Genomic DNA, 20,306 nt, shown 5'->3' with positions numbered 1-20,306 from the left:
AAAAATCATAAAAAGCAACTAACGACAACCATAATGAATAACTAATCAATTTGAAAGATATTAGGCATATGATCGCTTGTTAACGTTAGACACGTGTTTCGTCGACATAGGACTCATCGGTGACGCTCGAACCAAGTAAAACTTCGAGGAATATTTAAAAACACGTAATCCTATTTAAAATACAGCTTAAGTAATATATATATACCCCCTGAGGTAGAACATTTATTGTATTTCAAATATCTACGAAGAATTCAAAATTGTCAATTGAATGAATAGATATCCTCATCATTAAAGTATTTACAGCATGTCAACATACAGGTTCTTGACGTGGTCCTAGCACATACGCTATGCTTCCTCTAAAATACTGACCAAAAAGGTGGACATACATGTATCTCATGTTCAAGTTCATGGTAAAAATACTAGAATCAGATTTGACATATCTTTGCGTACTTTTGGTTGCAAAACTAAAATGTGCATTGATCCAATTGAGAAAGAAGTATTTTTCAATAGTTATTCTTAATCTCTGCTTTTTGTAAGTGCAAATTGACTAAGAACAGTAAGATATTGGTTTTCTATCAAGAAAAAAACGTTGACATTTCAGCTTCTATGGTCCTTTTAATTTATTTTTTTATACTTTTCGTAATATTAGTATCAAAAAAATTGCCTTCGTGGTTATTTATACTCTTTTTCGAAGCGTTTAGGTCCATTAACTTGAGGGAAATTAACTGAGAAAGCGATTTCGGAAATTTGATTAAAAAGGGGGAGTGTGTAAAAAATGTATAAAATCCAGAATAATACAGTGATAATGATATGTTTTAAACTAGTAATGAACTGTTGAATAATACGAACATCATTAATTTTGGTTTCGAGCCGAAAATATCTAAGAAACGAAAAAAGAATATGAAAATTGGCACCATTTTTATAAAAAAATCCAAAATTGTTACAAAAAAATTTTTTTTTTCGCAAAGATTACTTCTTTTATTTTTGAAAAGTATTTTTTTATACATTGACATGTTAAACGTACTTAATTTTTGCATTGTGACAACAGAAAATAAAGCTACATGTTAATTGTTTCACGCTTCAACACTGTTGGTCATTTTTCAATTTGGAATTATTTCTCGATTTTAATTCAATTTTTACAAAAATTGCACCGTACGATTTTTTTACGACCGACCAAAAAAGGAAGTTCAGATATTATACTATAACATATAAAAAATTCAGCTGTGTGTTAGGTGGGTGCATTAAAGTCACTAACTAAGCGTCTTTTCTGGATATGTCACTTGCCTAGTAGTGATTTATTGCGTTGAAGCCTGGACTGAATCGGGTGTGTCTATTCTGTGTTGGTCTTAGCATTATGTATTCGGGTTAAGTTTTCTGTAATTAGTCAATACTTCAGTTTCATTATGTATATCTGTTTAATATTCATTTGATAAAATTTACTGTTTGCAATTATGGCAATAGCTTTAATTGTTCTAAATAATAAGGATGTTCTTATCCCAAGTATAAAAACATAGCCGTATTTGACCCAACCTTTTTCAACTTTTGATCTTCAGTCAGTGCTGTACAACTTTGTACCCCTTTTTTTCACTTTCGATCTTTTATATCTGGGCGTCTTGTGTCGTCTAGTCTTGTGTGAACGAGGCACGTTTTTGGCATATTGAATTTTAAACCTGATGCTTTTTGTTATCTATTAATCATGTGTTTCTTTGTCTAATATATTCTCCTATTTATTTGTATTGTAGTCCTGTTATATTATGTTGTCATTTTAATGTTATATTTAACATTACCATTAAAGTGCAAGGTTTGGCATGCCACAAAACCAGGTTAAACCCACCATTTTTTTCCTTAAAAAATGTCCTGTACCAAGTCAGGAAGATGGCCATTGTTAAATTATTGTTCGTTTCTCTGTGTTTTAAATTTTAACATTGCGTTGTTTGTTTTCTCTTATTTTTGAGTGTAAATTCACATTGCGATAAGACTAGTCACGGTACTTGTCTATCCCAAATTCATGTATTTGGTTTTGATGTTATATTTGTTATTCTAATGGGATTTTGTCTGATGCTTGGTCCGTTTCTGTGTGTGTTACATTTCAGTGTTGTGTCGTTGTTCTCCTCTTATATTTAATGCGTTTCCCTCGGTTTTAGTTTGTTACTGATTTTGTTTTTTGTCCATGGATTTATGAGTTTTGAACAGCGGTATACTACTGTTGCCTTTATTTAGTGAATATGTCTTCAAACTGTAGTATATCTGTACCTCAAGGTGGTACCCAACACTTTCACTAAAATTAATTTGGCTCGTTTAATTTTCATAAAATTTTGCAAAGTATTTACTTTGACCCTTTAACAAAAATATAAAAGTTTCAAAAATTTTGAACAACCGTTTTATCAGAAAAATTACACTGGTTATATAGCAGTTTGACAAACACCAATTTTGATTACTGAGGAGCTTAATATTCCCTTTACAACACAACGTAAATAAAACATTTAGCTAGCTTTACAGAGTTATCTCCCTGTAGTGTTAGGTACCACCTTAATAGTCATGTTTGATACTTACCTAAATATCCATTCTGTTTATAGAAGGAATCTACCCACTCATTTTGAGATTTAGTGTAGATATTAGGTATATACAAGGCTTTTTCATGTCTTCCTCCAGAGATAGATCCTGCAAGTCGACCTGTATTTACTAGATCTTCTAATAATGCTATAAAATATACATATTAGATTATGACCTAAATATGAAAAGCGTACAATCTGAAGATTTGTCAAGTTATTCTCTAAGGAAAGGAATTGATCAAATTAGCTGAGTAATAAAGGCTGACAAATCATCCATTCTATTTATTTCTTAACATACATACATGTATATACCATTTATAACAAGAGCAGGCGCTTCTTTTTTTTCATCGGCCCACTGAAAGTACACAATTTTGATGATTTTTTGGGCTATTATTGTGAAAAAAATGACAGTTCCACATTTAAACTTTGTTTCATACCAGTACTCTCAACAAAGATGAAGGGGAACAATCTGAATCAACTCAAAACAACTATAGCATGTATGGGTAGGTGTTAATATAAGAATTTTTTATCATATTTTGATGCTTTTTCGTGTCAAATTTTCCAAGTCAAATTTGTAAGTTTGTGATTTTTCTCTGTTTTAAGAACAAAATGCATATTTTTTCAACTTCCTTGTTATAATAGATTGAAAAAAATACATATCTATGAAATTTGAAAAGAAAAAGTTATATGGGATGTTTATGTTTCTGGTAAAGTAATTATTTGTACCCCTCGTTCATTTTTCTCAAAATTACACTAAAAAGGACTGACTTGATTAAGTAATAAATTTTAAAAATTTCATTACTATAAAACTACTTATTGGAAATACACAATTCTTTCACAGGGTTAAGTTTGATTATGACAATTATCAAATTCATTGCTATTTTCCACTTATATCACATGTTTTGGAAATCATTCCAGAATGAGATTTCAATGAGACCGAACGAGACTGAAATGTCAGAAGAATACATCCTTAAAACATCTTGCCAACTGAATTACAATTTAAACTAGAGGCTTTAAAGAGCTTGTGTCACTCACCTAGGTCTGTGTGCATAATCAACAAAGGACACTCTCTGACATTTTAGACCAGAATAGAATTCATTACAAAAATCTCTATTTCGTTGACCTTGTATTACAGATCATTTCAGTCTGTTTAAATTCATCTTCTTCTTTAATATTTGCTCATAACACAAAAGAAGGTGCAAAAAACCCTCACTTATTTATATAAGGCTTTAAGCTTAAATCCTACCAATAGGATAATGCCTGGCATTGGCAGTAAGTTTATTGCCTAAATGATATTAGGCAATGTCTGTTATTATAGTATTTTCAGACCTAAGAACTCCAAAGGTACCACATTGGGGCAACTAAAATGATTTCTGTCAGTTCTAATCAAATGCTGTGTTTATAGTAAACTCATACTTACAATAAAATAATCTTTCCTGAAAACTATGTCTGGACATTATACTTTGTATGACTGTTGGTCTGAAAGTAAAACAATATATTTGTTATAAAGCACTGTTTCCTCACCAGCAATGATATCATATAGAGAATATCACAATGGCTTTTTTATATAATGTGAATTCTCTTATTTTCCTTGGTACCAATATTTTGTGGATTGTGGAAAACTTGCATTTTCATGGATATTTGATTTCGTTGTTTTGCTAAAGTCTTATTAAACCCTTATTGAAAATATGTTATTCGTTGAACATTTAATTTTGTGGTTAACATGTACCCATGAAATCCATGGAAATTGTTATTCAACGAATAATAATGAATCCACAGTACAACATAATTAATAACTCATTATCTATAAGTATCAATTACTGTGGATTCATTAATATTCGTTGGAAACCAATTTATTGGATTTCGTGGAAACAGAAAAATCACGAATTCAAATGTTCAAGGATTACAAATTTTCTAAAGGAATGAATGCAGATTTTGCCAAAACCATGAAATTAAATATCCACGAATATGTAAGTTTTCCTCAAACCACGAAAAACTGGTACCCACAAAAATAAATGAATCCACAGTAAGAAGAAACCATATTCTTATACAATGAACAGCTATTTGCAATTTTAACAAGGAAAAAATATCAAACAATAGTTTCCATTCCCGTAGTCAGGGGGGGGAGGAGGGGTTTGGATGACCCCCCCTTGAAAACAAATAAGCACTGTTAAAGTCAATGTTCTGTTCATATTGTGACTGTTAATGAGTTCAATGACCCCCCCCCCCCCCCCCCCCCCCCCATTGGAAATTCCTGGCTACAGGCCTGGTTTTTGGTAATTGTTGTGGTAAGAATTAGAAGTTTAAACTATTCACTGAGGGTCACCTGCAGATGCAACAAATTCATTTTATTTTGAAAAAAAATATTGTCAACTCATATTGGGGACATTTGTCAACTTTGTATTGCAGAAGAAAATATTTCCTCTGACTGTACCAATGTGATGGAATGCCACAGACATATTTAGTTGAAAGGATTAGCCTAGGTATACCCCACATATTTTTGGGGGCATTTTAAATGAATATTTAGTACAAGCATTCAAAACTAAATGTATTTTATATTCTAGTATGATTAGTCACTGATGCCTTTTCAAATTTACAAAAAGAGGTTCTTCAGAAGAGACATTTTATATAAAGAAGACAGCAATATACAGGAAACCCATAAGTGATGTTCGTTTGGGAATTCAATACTCTGTACTTCTGAGCAATACTTGCATCCCTTTTTGTTATTCATAGAATACTAATTTTCATGGAATTCATTGGTAATGGTGATCCACTAATTCAAATACTCAACAGGTACAATTTTTCTGAAGGATTGTATGCAGACCATGAAAAAAACACAAAATCAAATATCCATGAAAAGTGGTATCCAAGAACAAAAAATGAAATCCACAGTAATTATTTGATGGAAATCTTATAACAATTGATCAATTTAGATTATAATAGAAACACAACTATCTCTTAATTCCATAGAGCTTTTTTTTTTTAAGCTATTTTATCAAAATCCTGCACTACTATAATTTCAGAAATTATTGCCTGCATTCATTATGACAATTTTGTCATTTTAGACCAAAATGCGATTTAAATATTTGCAATACTAAGCAAAATCCTGTATGATTCATATAAAAACTTTCAAAATGCAAGTTTAAATTATTGCAATTATAACAAGACACATTTTTTGCATTAATAACAAATATTGCAATAATTTCTGAATAGTATTTGCCTGGTTATGGCACTGAATGTTCCTTTGATTTGTGGCTTCATGCATGTAATGATTGATACAGTAAATATTAACCTGGTTATGGCACTGAATGTTCCTCTGATTTGTGCCTTCATGCATGTAATGATTGATTCAGTAAATATTTACCTGGTTATGGCACTGAATGTTCCTTTGATTTGTGGCTTCATGCGTGTAATGAATGATTCAGTAAATATTTACCTGGTTATGGCACTGAATGTTTCTCTGATTTGTGCCTTCATGCCTGTAATGAATTATTCAGTAAATATTTACCTGGTTATGGCACTGAGTGTTCCTCTGATGTGTGCCTTCATGCCTGTAATGAATGATTCAGTTAATATTTACCTAGTTGTTGCACTGAATGTTTCTCTAATTTGTGCCTTCATGCCTGTAATGAATTATTCAGTAAATATTTACCTGGTTATGGCACTGAATGTTTCTCTGATTTGTGCCTTCATGCCTGTAATGATTGATTCAGTAAATATTTACCTGGTTATGGCACTGAATGTTTCTCTGATTTGTGCCTTCATGTGTGTAATGAATGATTCAGTTAATATTTACCTGGTTATGGCACTGAATGTTTCTCTGATTTGTGCCTTCATGCATGTAATGAATGATTCAGTAAATATTTACCTGGTTATGGCAATGAATGTTTCTCTGATTTGTGCCTTCATGCCTGTAATGAATTATTCAGTAAATATTTACCTGGTTATGGCACTGAATGTTTCTCTGATTTGTGCCTTCATGTGTGTAATGAATGATTCAGTTAATATTTACCTGGTTATGGCACTGAATGTTTCTCTGATTTGTGCCTTCATGCATGTAATGAATGATTCAGTTAATATTTACCTAGTTGTTGCACTGAATGTTTCTCTGATTTGTGCCTTCATGCATGTAATGAATGATTCAGTTAATATTTACCTGGTTATGGCACTGAATGTTTCTCTGATTTGCGCCTTCATGAGTGTAATGAATGATTCAGTAAATATTTACCTGGTTATGGCACTGAATGTTCCTCTGATTTGTGCCTTCATGCATGTAATGAATGATTCAGTAAATATTTACCTGGTTATGACACTGAATGTTTCTCTGATTTGTGCCTTCATGTGTGTAATGAATGATTCAGTAAATATTTACCTAGTTGTGGCACTGAATGTTTCTCTGATTTGCGCCTTCATGAGTGTAATGAATGATTCAGTAAATATTTACCTGGTTTAGCACTGAATGTTCCTCTGATTTGTGCCTTCATGTGTGTAAAGAATGATTCAGTAAATATTTACCTGGTTATGGCACTGAATGTTCCTCTGATTTGTGCCTTCATGCGTGTAATGAATGATTCAGTAAATATTTACCTGGTTATGGCACTGAATGTTCCTCTGATTTGTGCCTTCATGCATGTAATGAATGATTTAGTTAATATTTGCCTGGTTATGGCACTGAATGTTCCTCTGATTTGTGCCTTCATGTGTGTAAAGAATGATTCAGTAAATATTTACCTGGTTATGGCACTGAATGTTCCTCTGATTTGTGCCTTCATGCATGTAATGAATGATTCAGTAAATATTTACCTGGTTATGGCACTGAATAATCCTCTGATTTGTGCCTTCATGCGTGTAATGAATGATTCAGTAAATATTTACCTGGTTATGGCACTGAATGTTCCTCTGATTTGTGCCTTCATGTGTGTAATGAATGATTCAGTAAATATTTACCTGGTTATGGCACTGAATGTTCCTCTGATTTGTGCCTTCATGCGTGTAATGAATGATTCAGTAAATATTTACCTGGTTATGGCACTGAATGTTCCTCTGATTTGTGCCTTCATGCATGTAATGAATGATTCAGTAAATATTTACCTGGTTATGGCACTGAATGTTTCTCTGATTTGTGCCTTCATGCCTGTAATGAATTATTCAGTAAATGTTTACCTGGTTATGGCACTGAATGTTTCTCTGATTTGTGCCTTCATGCCTGTAATGAATTATTCAGTAAATATTTACCTGGTTATGGCACTGAATGTTTCTCTGATTTGTGCCTTCATGCATGTAATGAATGATTCAGTTAATATTTACCTAGTTGTTGCACTGAATGTTTCTCTGATTTGTGCCTTCATGCATGTAATGAATGATTCAGTAAATATTTACCTGGTTATGGCACTGAATGTTCCTCTGATTTGTGCCTTCATGCGTGTAATGAATGATTCAGTAAATATTTACCTGGTTATGGCACTGAATGTTCCTCTGATTTGTGCCTTCATGCATGTAATGAATGATTCAGTAAATATTTACCTGGTTATGGCAATGAATGTTTCTCTGATTTGTGCCTTCATGCCTGTAATGAATTATTCAGTAAATATTTACCTGGTTATGGCACTGAATGTTTCTCTGATTTGTGCCTTCATGTGTGTAATGAATGATTCAGTTAATATTTACCTGGTTATGGCACTGAATGTTTCTCTGATTTGCGCCTTCATGAGTGTAATGAATGATTCAGTAAATATTTACCTGGTTATGGCACTGAATGTTCCTCTGATTTGTGCCTTCATGCATGTAATGAATGATTCAGTAAATATTTACCTGGTTATGACACTGAATGTTTCTCTGATTTGTGCCTTCATGTGTGTAATGAATGATTCAGTAAATATTTACCTAGTTGTGGCACTGAATGTTTCTCTGATTTGCGCCTTCATGAGTGTAATGAATGATTCAGTAAATATTTACCTGGTTTAGCACTGAATGTTCCTCTGATTTGTGCCTTCATGTGTGTAAAGAATGATTCAGTAAATATTTACCTGGTTATGGCACTGAATGTTCCTCTGATTTGTGCCTTCATGCGTGTAATGAATGATTCAGTAAATATTTACCTGGTTATGGCACTGAATGTTCCTCTGATTTGTGCCTTCATGCATGTAATGAATGATTCAGTTAATATTTGCCTGGTTATGGCACTGAATGTTCCTCTGATTTGTGCCTTCATGCGTGTAAAGAATGATTCAGTAAATATTTTCCTGGTTATGGCACTGAATGTTCCTCTGATTTGTGCCTTCATGCGTGTAATGAATGATTCAGTAAATATTTACCTGGTTATGGCACTGAATGTTCCTCTGATTTGTGCCTTCATGTGTGTAATGAATGATTCAGTAAATATTTACCTGGTTATGGCACTGAATGTTCCTATGATTTGTGCCTTCATGCGTGTAATGAATGATTCAGTAAATATTTACCTGATTATGGCACTGAATGTTCCTCTGATTTGTGCCTTCATGCGTGTAATGAATGATTCAGTAAATATTTACCTGGTTATCGCACTGAATGTTCCTCTGATTTGTGCCTTCATGCGTGTTATGAATGATTCAGTAAATATAACATCTCTGTCATAGGCATCTACATGTCCATGAATAATCTTCCCAACACGATCGTGTATATGCTAAAAAAAAATTTTTACTGTGAAAATTATATAATTGAGTAAATCATTTTAACTAAAAGAAAGCATTGCAACACAAATGGGAAGGATAGAAAGATGAAAAGACTGAAGAACTGAACGATGGAGATGAAAAGAATGAAGGACAGAAAGATGAAAAGACAGTAGAACAGAAAGACAGACAGAAGAAAAGAATGAAGGACTGAAGAGCACAAAGATGAACAGACTGATGGACGGGAGGGCAGACAGAAGAAAAAGACAGAAGGACAGAGAGATGAAAAGACTGAAGGATGGAAGGACAGAAAGATGAAAAGTCTGAAGGACGGGAGCACAGAGAGAAGAAAAGACTGACAGACGGAAGAGCACAAAGATGAAAAGACTGACGGACGGAAGAGCACAAAGATGAAAAGACTGATGAGTTCATTTGTGTGAATGTTTTTCACCAACCTGAAATTACAACTTGTACGGTAAAAATTGTTTGACCTATTGCAAAAAAGATGCACAACATGGTGAAAAAGATTGATTGACATTATCGCAATAATAAAAACTTGCATTCTTAATTCAAATATTTGCCTCTGTGGGTAGAATTATTTTAAATCGCAATAATAAATCTGACATTATTGTCTATTCTTCACAAATAGCAATAATAAATGCAAACAATAATTTCTAAATTAACAGTATACATAGAGATGAGAAGTACTGGGAAGTACATTTAGTAGTACATACATGTATTAATGTTGTAAAGCTAATTTGGCCACATCCAGATCGGAGGGTTTATGACATAGGAAAGAAGAGGAATAAAAGATTCAATCTTTCAAAAACAAATCTATTGCTAAATGAAGTTACCATTACCTTAAACCTGACAGTAAAATACAAATCATTATTGTTCACTGCATATGAAGTCATTTCAATAAATTATCTCCCCTAAATACATTATACACAAAATATAACTTACCATTACCTCAAACATAACAGTATCAAACAAATCTTCTTTTTCACAACCTATGAAGTAATTTGGATTAATTATCTCCCCTTCATACATTATACACAAAGTATAACATACCATTTCCTCAAACCTTACAGTAAAATACAAATCATTATTGTGCACTACATATGAAGACATTTCAATAGATTATCTCCTCTTAATACATTATACAAAGTATAACCTACCATTACCTCAAACATAACAGTATTAAACAAATCTTTTTTTCCACCCCCTTTGAAGTGTTTTATATTGTCAGGTTTGAGGTAATGGTAGGTTATACTCTGTGTATTATGTATAAATCCCCAAGGGTGACTGGGGTATAGAAATATGGTCACTTGGTCTTCTCCCGGCTGGCAGTAAAACGCTTGCCGAAGTGGGGCGTCCGTTTGGCCGTAAGGCTAACCTTAAAGTAATTGCAACAGAGATTTTACAGTTTTAATCTTCAGCATTATACCCCAAATATACACAGAAAAAAGTCCCATAAAATCTTACTTGAGGAAGACTCAAAAATTCCTATGGAGATTTGCTTGAATAGGGAGATAACTCTGCAAAAAAAAGACAGAAATATCAATAAAAATTGATACAAAATTATAAATTTACCACTTTTATTCTACAGAATGTATTGATTCTTGATAATTAAGCCGTCTTTGGAGTATAACAAACAACTCTGAAAGGTGTTTTCATGTCTTTTATCAAGCTACAATCTAGCTCTCGTAATTCATTAGTTGACCATTTATTGAATTTTTCAACATGTCAAGGTTAAGAATCTCAAATTTTACAAGAAGTAATTGTAACATGTTATGAAGTCTCCCAAACAAAGCTCCCGTAACTCCCCATTCATATGGTCCCATGTTCATTTGATTTGATTTTGTCCCATACAAGAATATATGGCTTACGAGTAGGGATCTCCACCATTTACAAGTTTCAAACAGGAGGGGATGGTGGTGACCCCCAGGGACTTAACCTACATTTCATTTGATTTGTTTTATTGTCCCATACAAGAATATATATGGTTTAGGGGTGGGGATCTGGACCCTTTACAAGTTATCAAACAAGATGGGTTGGGGTGACCCCCTAGGGACTTCCCTTTTATTTCATATGATTTGTTTTATTGTCCCCTACAAGAATATATATGGTTTAGAGGTGGGGATCTGGACTGTTTACAAGATAATAGTACATTCTCAAATTGAACGGGGTGGGGATGACCCCCAGGAAATTCCATCAAATTTCATGTGATTTGTTTTGTTGTCACATGCAAGAATATATATGGTTTAGGGGTGAGGATCTGGACCCTTTACAAGTTATCAAACAAGAGGGGGTGGGGTGACTCCTTAGGGACTTCCCTTTTATTTCATATGATTTGTTTTATTGTCCCCTACAAGAATATATATGGTTTAGAGGTGGGGATCTGGACTGTTTACAAGATAATAGTACATTCTCAAATTGAACGGGGTGGGGATGACCCCCAGGAAATTCCATCAAATTTCATGTGATTTGTTTTGTTGTCACATGCAAGAATATATATGGTTTAGGGGTGAGGATCTGGACCGTTTACAAGTTATCAAACAAGAGGGGGTGGGGTGACTCCTTAGGGACTTCCCTTTTATTTCATATGATTTGTTTTATTGTCCCCAACAAGAATATATATGGTTTAGGGGTGGGGATCTGTACCGTTTACAAGATAATAGCACATTCTCAAATTGAACGGGGTGGGGATGACCCCCAGGAACTTCCATCAAATTTCATGTAGAAGAAAAATAATTAAAAAAAGAAACGTAGAATAACAATATGTCACCCCAACTCCGTTGAGGGTGCCATAATAATAGGGAAAAAGAAACAGAGGAAAAGCAATATGTCACCGGACATTGTCGATCGGGTGACATAATAATAATAAGAAAAAAAGAAACGTAGAATAACAATACGTCACCCCAACTCCGTTGAGGGTGCCATAATAATAATAGGGAAAAAGAAACAGAGGAAAAGCAATATGTCACCCGACATTGTCGATCGGGTGACATAAAAAGAATCGAACAATAACAATATGTCACCCGACCTCCGTCAGGGTGACATAAAAAGAATCGATGAATAACAATACGTCACCCCAACTCCGTTGAGGGTGCCATAATAAAAATAATAAGAACTGAGCAAAAACAATAAGTCTCCAAACTTTGTTTGGGAGACTTAATAAAACTATTTATCAAAAGCCTATATTCTTCTTTTTGTGGTTTAAAGAATGCTACAAGGAAGATGCTGAACAAATATAATATACAGATATTTCACATTATTTTTTTCAAAATGGTCTCTAAGCCACAAATTTGAAATTTCTTGAATGAAATATGCACAAAAAATAAAAAATACCCATAACACTTGGTTTTGTATATTTCATGAACAGAAGATTACATCACATAGTCAATTACGAACTTATGCCTCTCTCAAAGTATCATACTTCTCATAAATTTTAAGGTAATCAACCAAAAACTGACAAAAAAGACTATTTTTTGCAGAGTTATATCCCCTTCCAATTTTAATTTCCATAGGAAATTAAAAATGCTGATTTTGAGTTTTCTTCAAGTTAGATTTAATGAGACTTTTTTCAGTGTATAATTAGGGCTTAATGCTATAAATTAGAACTAAAACATTTTCTGTTGCAATTACATAAAATGTAGTTTGAGGTTAAAACTTAGTTTGACTGGACTATTTTTACATTTTTGTCAAATGGTCAAAGTAAACATTTTGTCAAAATTTATTGAAAATTAAATGAGGCATTTCAAAATTGTCAGGGTGTTGGATACCACCTTAAATCAAAGGTATCCTATAATTGACCATGCAACCCATTAACAAATTTAGTTTTGAAGGCCTTAAATCAAAGGTATCCTATAATTGACCATGCAACCCTTAACAAATTTAGTTTTGAAGGCCTTAAATCAAAGGTATCCTATGATTGACCATGCAACCCTTAACAAATTTAGTTTTGAAGGCCTTCAATCAAAGGTATCCTATAATTGACCATGCAACCCTTAACAAATTTAGTTTTGAAGGCCTTAAATCAAAGGTATCCTATAATTGACCATGCAATCCTTAACAAATTTAGTTTTGAAGGCCTTAAATCAAAGGTATCCTATAATTGACCATGCAACCCTTAACAAATTTAGTTTTGAAGGCCTTAAATCAAAGGTATCCTATAATTGACCATGCAATCCTTAACAAATTTAGTTTTGAAGGCCTTAAATCAAAGGTATCCTATAATTGACCAAGCAACCATAAACAAATTTAGTTTTGAAGGCCTTAAATCAAAGGTATCCTATACATGTGTGTCATACCTCAGACAGAAAGTCAGCAGGAAGATCATACAACTTGGTAAGTTCTGGTATGGTCACATGACCTTGGTCTTGAAGTTTGTCGTTTACTTCTTCAGCTATTTTGTCAAGATAGGATCTAAAAAAAAAAAGAACCTAATTGAAAGATAAGATAACATCAGGTTTAAGTGTTTTTTCTCTTTTAACTAAGTATATATGCAAAAGGAAAAAAAAAGTATTATTGGCCGTCCCACTGCCATTATGGTCAATATCACGCTGCTCACCTTTTAATAAAATTGCATTTCTCAGATTTGTGACTTCAAAATATATTATGTATATTAACCATATATTGTCACACAAGGTAGTCCTTACCTTTCAGAGGGGATTATGAAGTTTTGTTGAACGTCAGGCGGGATAATTTTTTACATATATCAGGCCTTTAGTTTCTCGTAAGAATTGTCTTACATTTGTCATTTTGGGGCCTTTAATAGCAGTCTATGATGTATGGGTTTTGCTCATTGTTGAAGCTGTCTGGTGACTTATAGTTGTTAATGTCATTTGGACTATAAGAGAGAGTTGTTTCATTGGCATTTATACCACCCTTCTTATTTTTATATATTGTAATGAATTCTACATGGTTGCTTACAGTTAGCTGTTATTACAGAATTCAATTTTTACAATCCAAGATGATGAAAGATATATACAGACACTGCCAAAATCACAGATTAATTATACTCGAAAAATGCAAATTAACCTCAATGAACGAAAATTGGTACCCACAGATATAAATGAATCAACAGTACTGAATTAGCCTGGTTGGAGATTAATCTAAACAGTTTTATAGTGTTGATTTCAGTTAGACATTGTACATTTTTGCTTCTCCAAATTATGATCTTGTTTGTTTACATAATAATTATATGGATCTTTCCCTCATTATCAATGACCAAGACATCCATAAATAAAATTAATTTTGATAAAAATTGACTGAGACAGATGTCAAGGTCAGATAAATTCTTATAATGGTTCTACTTGTACCAAATCTAAAAGACACTTGTCAGATGAAAACCTGTGAAGTTAAGGATTACCTTCTACAATCTGAAATATGAAACTTTAACGATATTGCACTGTGCTATTGCTGTTGGTTACAGATAAGCATCTCTACATCTAACATTCTGCAACATTTGTTGCAAGCAAGACAACATTAACTGACCACATAAATAAGGCTGTTAGATTTCTCTTTGAATTGTTTTACAGTGTCATTTTGGGGCCTTTAGCTGACTATTCGGTAAAGGCTTTGATCATTGTTGAAGGTTGTACGGTGACCTATAGTTGTTCATTTCTGTGTCGTTTTGGTCTCTTGTCGAGAGTTGTCTCATAGGCAATCATACTACATCTTCTTATTTTATATATATACTTTCAGCTTGACTAATGTAATGGAGTAATATACATATACGTACATATCAATTAACTGTCCAAGCACTAAACTTCTGTTCTTCTCATGTTTTATTATCTCTGATGCTTTACTTTCTATATGACTGAAATCAACATTTAACAGCTGCTGTAAATCCACCAGGTTAATCCTACCTAAAAAGAAATACAAAAAGATGCAAACATTTTCAGACAGATGTGCATAAAAAATGTGTATCCCTCATTTTTAAGAGGTATTATTATTATGTCTGTATAAGAAATCTCCTCAGTTTTAAAACCTCAAAGGTGGATGTATGTCATTAAAATTTGTAAGGGTTCCACGGAAATCAGTGTCTCGCCTACTTTTGCTGTTAATCATAGGCTCGACAAAAATGAGGAAATATATAATAAAAATATTCCTCTCAATACTATCTTTTGATTGTAAGAAGCTTCTGTCCAAGTTTTGTAAAAATTCAGGATAGTTTATGAATCTAGAAAATGTTTTAAAAACTTTAACTGCAGACTGTAGGTAATGTTAACTGGAAGAAAAGTCCGTTTATAAGTAAAATACTGATAGACGGGTACAAAATTTTAATAAAATTTTCTTCTAGCTTAGTATTATAAACAAGCTTCTGTCCAAGATTGGTAGAAATCCTGAATAGTTTAAGAAAGTTAGTCAAATTTTTAAATTTTTTAACCACAGAGTGAATGTTATGTTTCCTGGTAGAAAAACTAAGTCCATTTATAAGTAAAATACAGAATTTTGATTTTATTTCTGGACACTATCTTTTAAAGATCATACACAAGCTTCTGTCCAAGTTTGGAAGAAATCCAGGACAGTTTAAGATTTTAACTTTTTAACTTTTAACTTTAACCACATAGTGAATATTTATCTACCTCGATGTCGCCTCCAGAATGAAGGATCACTATGTCTCGCTTTTTTAACAAAAGTTGAAGGCTCAACAAAAATGTTATTATACATGATTTATGCACAATATCTAATACAACTTTCTTTTTTAATGGCAATATTTGTTGTTTACATATTTGTTGAGTCAGGACTAGATAACACTGACAGTTTAATTAAATATGATGATGTTACAGAGATAACATTACAGGCCTAGGTGTATTGTAACTTAAATCTCTCCTGTCTAAGCCAGGTTTCTTTACCATTTATCAACATGTAACAGAGATAACATAACAGGTCTTCTGTATCTAATTCTCTCCTATTAATAGGCCATGTTTCCTAACCATTTATCAACTTATACTATGGAGTATGTAGAATTAACATGTTTATACAAGAGCCAGATGAATCAAAACTGGACACTGGAAAAACTTACCCCCGTTTACAAGTAACTCATCTGTTATTTCTTTATACAACTCCTGATGAGTTAAATATTCTTTCCCATCTAATGTGTAGATAACATCTATCAGCTTTAAATTCACAAGTTTTGAGACCAGTTCAATTACATTCCTTTCTGAAAGTCTAAACAAAAAGATCAAATTGATTAATACACATATCAAATCTACATGTAAACACATATAAATGTCTGAATACCTTTAGCTTAAGGGGACTCGCGGGTCTAAATCATTCTTTTTATTTAATATAAGATTTCGCTATATTTTTCTATAAATGAACTTTATCTTATACCTAATAGAAAAATGAAATAAAAAATGGGGTCACCGTACATTTACACTCACAATCTTCTTTCGAAAGAAGCATACATTTTTGTTGATGTCCTTTTTTTCTGTTGAACTAATAGGAGGAAGAGCAGTAATATCGAAATGAAAAAAAGGAACTAAATTACAGAAATCGCTAAAATTTTACAATTATTTAGTTTATGTGCAGCTTATTCGAAAACAACAAAAAGAAATATAGGTCACAGATGAGTTAAAAAAAGATATTTCAATTTTAATGCTAAAAAATGGCATTTTTGCACCAAAGGGAGATAATTTGGAGCTTTTTCAATGATAACTACAATGACACCTAGGGCCACCAAATTTTGATTTTTTGGAATGATTTTTGTACCATATGATAAAGTAACAACTTCTCAAGGTAATTAATAAAATTTGTAATGAAAAATAAATGTTTGATTTTTTTTCTGAAAATTTTATACCCGCGAGCCTCCTTAATCAGTTTATTTTTCTTCTACAGCAGAAGAGAGGCAATTACAACAAACAGCTTCACCCTGATGCATTGTCAAGGAGGACCACTCTCTAGCAGTAAGCAGTAAAGCCTTGAATCTTATTCATGACCTAAGACAATATTATTGTTGATCTTGTATTGCTAATTATACGTTCTTGTTTTCAGTTTCTTTCTACAAGTTTACTAAAGTTTTTGCCTAAAATCCAAAAAATGATAAATGGGTAAAATTCATTATTCGATGGCAATATTTCCATAAAGACTTACAATTCCAGCTTTGCTGACCTATTGGTAAATATTTTCATACTAATAATGGTTTATGTTAACATCTTTTTCAGATGACTATGTAGATGGAACATTTTTTTTACATTGGTATAACATATCCAGGTGTAATGATAAGTCGTTATACTAAGGCTATTTTTTTCTTATTTTTTCTGTAGACTTAGCTTTAATTTTTTATAACCATGCATTGGCAAGCTTGATAACTCGTAATTGTTTGTCAGTAACTAAATGTACAATGATGTCCCATACAGAACCTTCTGACCTTGTTTGTTTACATAAAAATTTCAATGGCGTCTAAATCACGTGATGTCAATTCGTTATATCCAATCAAATTGCTCTACTGTCAATTAGGGGATTTTTCAGTCTACGGCAATTACGTTATTTCTTTCTGGGATATTGCTTCAAAATAGTTTGCAATAGTTCTGGGTTTTATTCAACAGGAAAACTCTTTTTTTGCCATCCCTTTTGACATCAAGGGAATTTTGTATGAATATTTACCTACAGTCTTGATGGTCAGAATATCCATCTTTTTATAATGAATAAAAAAAAATCTATGAAAAATAAATGTAAATTGTTTTTTATTAACCAACTCTATATGCCTGTTCAAAATTATGGCATGGCCATCGTTTTTTCATATAGTTTTCCTTTCATTTTGGTTGGGCTTTTTTCACGGGAAAATCGCGAAAGAGGTAAGGAGCATGTCATTTTTAAATTCCTAAATATACGATTTGCTTGACCTGTATTGCCTGCCACAAGATTGATGACGCTGAATGGAATGTACACAAAGCAATGGAGGCCGGAAATGGGATTTTGTGAAGTTCTAGAATGTTTTTAAATATTCGGAAGTTGGGATTGAAACGGGCATTAGAAAATTGGCATTTTTTGGCAATAATTGAGAACAACAATAAAAACTTACCTTTAGAAATGTTTTTTTATTCAAAAGTGCAGAAAAACGTATTTTGCACTGTTTTTCTACGCCGGAAGTACTGTAGTGACATCAATGCGGAGTTTCCCCGTGTGTTAAGTTCAAACACAAATACCTAACGGACTGACAAGATAAACGATTTTAGACTACGGTAGGATATGATAGTTTTTGCATACAAAAATTGGTAAACATTATTATGGTTTGAAATATAAGTGACAAGAAGAAAAGATAGGGACAAGAAAGTACATTTACTATTAAAACAATAAATTTATAGTAAATAAATCATCTGATAATGATTGTACCGACCTCGTAGTAGGTTGTACGTGGCAAGCAACATACGTCGGTGTTTTTTTCGTTTGTTTTGGTGATTTTTTTTCATGACACAGTCACAATTTGAATTTTTATTAAACGTTTGATTGGATTTGTAGTAAAGCTTGTACCTTTGTTTCGCTACACTTAACTGGGCCCTCTGAAAATCTGCTGCAAGCCGTTTAACCTCTTCCCAGTCTGCCATATTTACGAATAGTCAACAATATTACTTCCCCTTTTACATTGCTAGTGCTATAATAATGTACACTAAAACCGACCCTACACTGAAAATTAAAAAGTGGTATTGCATCTCTTATGAGTGGAGGTTCCTCAGAGAAAAAAAACCAATACAATGTATATGACACGAGACATAACGTGAGGGTACCCAAATTGCATCTTTTTTGACAGTTTGAAATTGAAGAGCCTATTATTCTAGAATTAAACTTTCTTTTTGGGGGGGGAGGAAAAAGGGGGGACAAGGATTTGTATAGTCCTTTACAAATCTTTGTTTTCGGGGTTTATCCCCACAACTTTAAAAAATAATAATCGGTATTGAAAAATTACATGGTGGTGCACTTCTTTTTTCTTTTTTGGTGCGGCCAATTGACAGAACCCAATTTTGATAATTTTAAATTTCATTGGCTATTTTTCATCAATTTTTACCAATTATTAGGCTTTCATCAAGAAAAAAAAAATCACAGTTCTACAATAAAACATTTTTTCGTACTCAGATAATATGAAGTGGACCGTTTACAATAGATTTAACAAATGCAAAAACTTTTGTTACTTTTTCGTGTCAATTTTCCAAAGCTTCCAAATTAATTTTTCTGTCTAAACTAGAGGCTCTAAAGAGCCTGTGTCGCTCACCTTGGTATATGTGAACAAAGGAAGCAGACAGTTCATGACAAAATTGTGTTTAGGTGATTGTGATGTGTTTGTACATCTTACTTTACTGAACATTCTTGCTGCTTACAATTATCTCTATCTATAATGAACTTGTCCGTGTAGTTTCAGTGGAAAATTTTAGTAAAAATTTACAAATTTTATGAAAATTGTTAAAAATTGATTATCATGATTATAAAGGACAATAACTTCTTAGGGGGTCAATTGACCATTTTGGTCATTTTGACTTATTTTTTAGTCTTAAATTGCTGTACATTATTGCTGTTTACAGTTTATCTCTATCTATAATAATATTCAAGATAATAACCCAAAACAGCAAAATTTCCTTAAAATTACCAATTTAAGGGCAGCAACCTAACAACGAGTTGTCCAATTCATCTAAAAATTTCAGGGCAGATAGATCTTGACCTGATAAACAATTTTACCCCATGTCAGATTTGCTCTAAATGCTTTGGTTTTTGAGTTATGTGAGCCAAAAACTGCATTTTACCCCTATGTTTTATTTTTAGCCATAGCGGTCATCTTGGTTGGTTTGCCCGGTCACAAAACACCATTTTATAAACTAAATAGCCTAATAATGCTTCTGGCTATGTATGGTAAAATTTGGCCCAGTAGTTTAAGCATAGAAGATTTTTGTAAAAGTTAACTAAGATTTACGAAAAATAGTTAAAAATTGACTATAAAGGGCAATAACTCCTTAAGGGGTCAACTGACCATTTTGGTCATATAGACTTATTTGTAAATCTTACTTTGTTGAACATAATTGCTGTTTAATGTTTATCTCCATCTATAATAATATTCAAGATAATAACCAAAAACAGTAAAATTTCCTTAAAATTACCAATTTAGGGG

The 20,306-nt window shown here is 32.6% G+C and overlaps 1 protein-coding gene across 1 annotated transcript in view; it reads right to left on the bottom strand.

The window, feature by feature from the left end:
- Window positions 1–18,820, bottom strand: part of LOC134686954 (E3 UFM1-protein ligase 1-like) — a 69,826-nt gene extending 51,006 nt beyond the window's left edge. Inside the window, exons 1-7 of the mRNA XM_063546828.1 lie at window positions 18,683–18,820; window positions 16,233–16,378; window positions 14,946–15,072; window positions 13,513–13,627; window positions 9,083–9,213; window positions 3,973–4,031; window positions 2,554–2,700 (exon numbers count right to left, since the gene is read on the bottom strand). Coding sequence (XP_063402898.1) covers window positions 2,554–2,700; window positions 3,973–4,031; window positions 9,083–9,213; window positions 13,513–13,627; window positions 14,946–15,072; window positions 16,233–16,378; window positions 18,683–18,756 — 799 coding nt within the window. The 5' untranslated portion in view covers window positions 18,757–18,820. The remainder of the gene's footprint in view (window positions 1–2,553; window positions 2,701–3,972; window positions 4,032–9,082; window positions 9,214–13,512; window positions 13,628–14,945; window positions 15,073–16,232; window positions 16,379–18,682) is intronic.
- Window positions 18,821–20,306: the final 1,486 nt, after the last annotated feature.

Source organism: Mytilus trossulus, chromosome 10 (assembly GCF_036588685.1).
Source record: "Mytilus trossulus isolate FHL-02 chromosome 10, PNRI_Mtr1.1.1.hap1, whole genome shotgun sequence".
Lineage (NCBI taxonomy): Eukaryota > Metazoa > Mollusca > Bivalvia > Mytilida > Mytilidae > Mytilus > Mytilus trossulus.
Note: the sequence above shows the minus strand (reverse complement) of the source record. Positions and strands in the feature narration are given on the sequence as shown.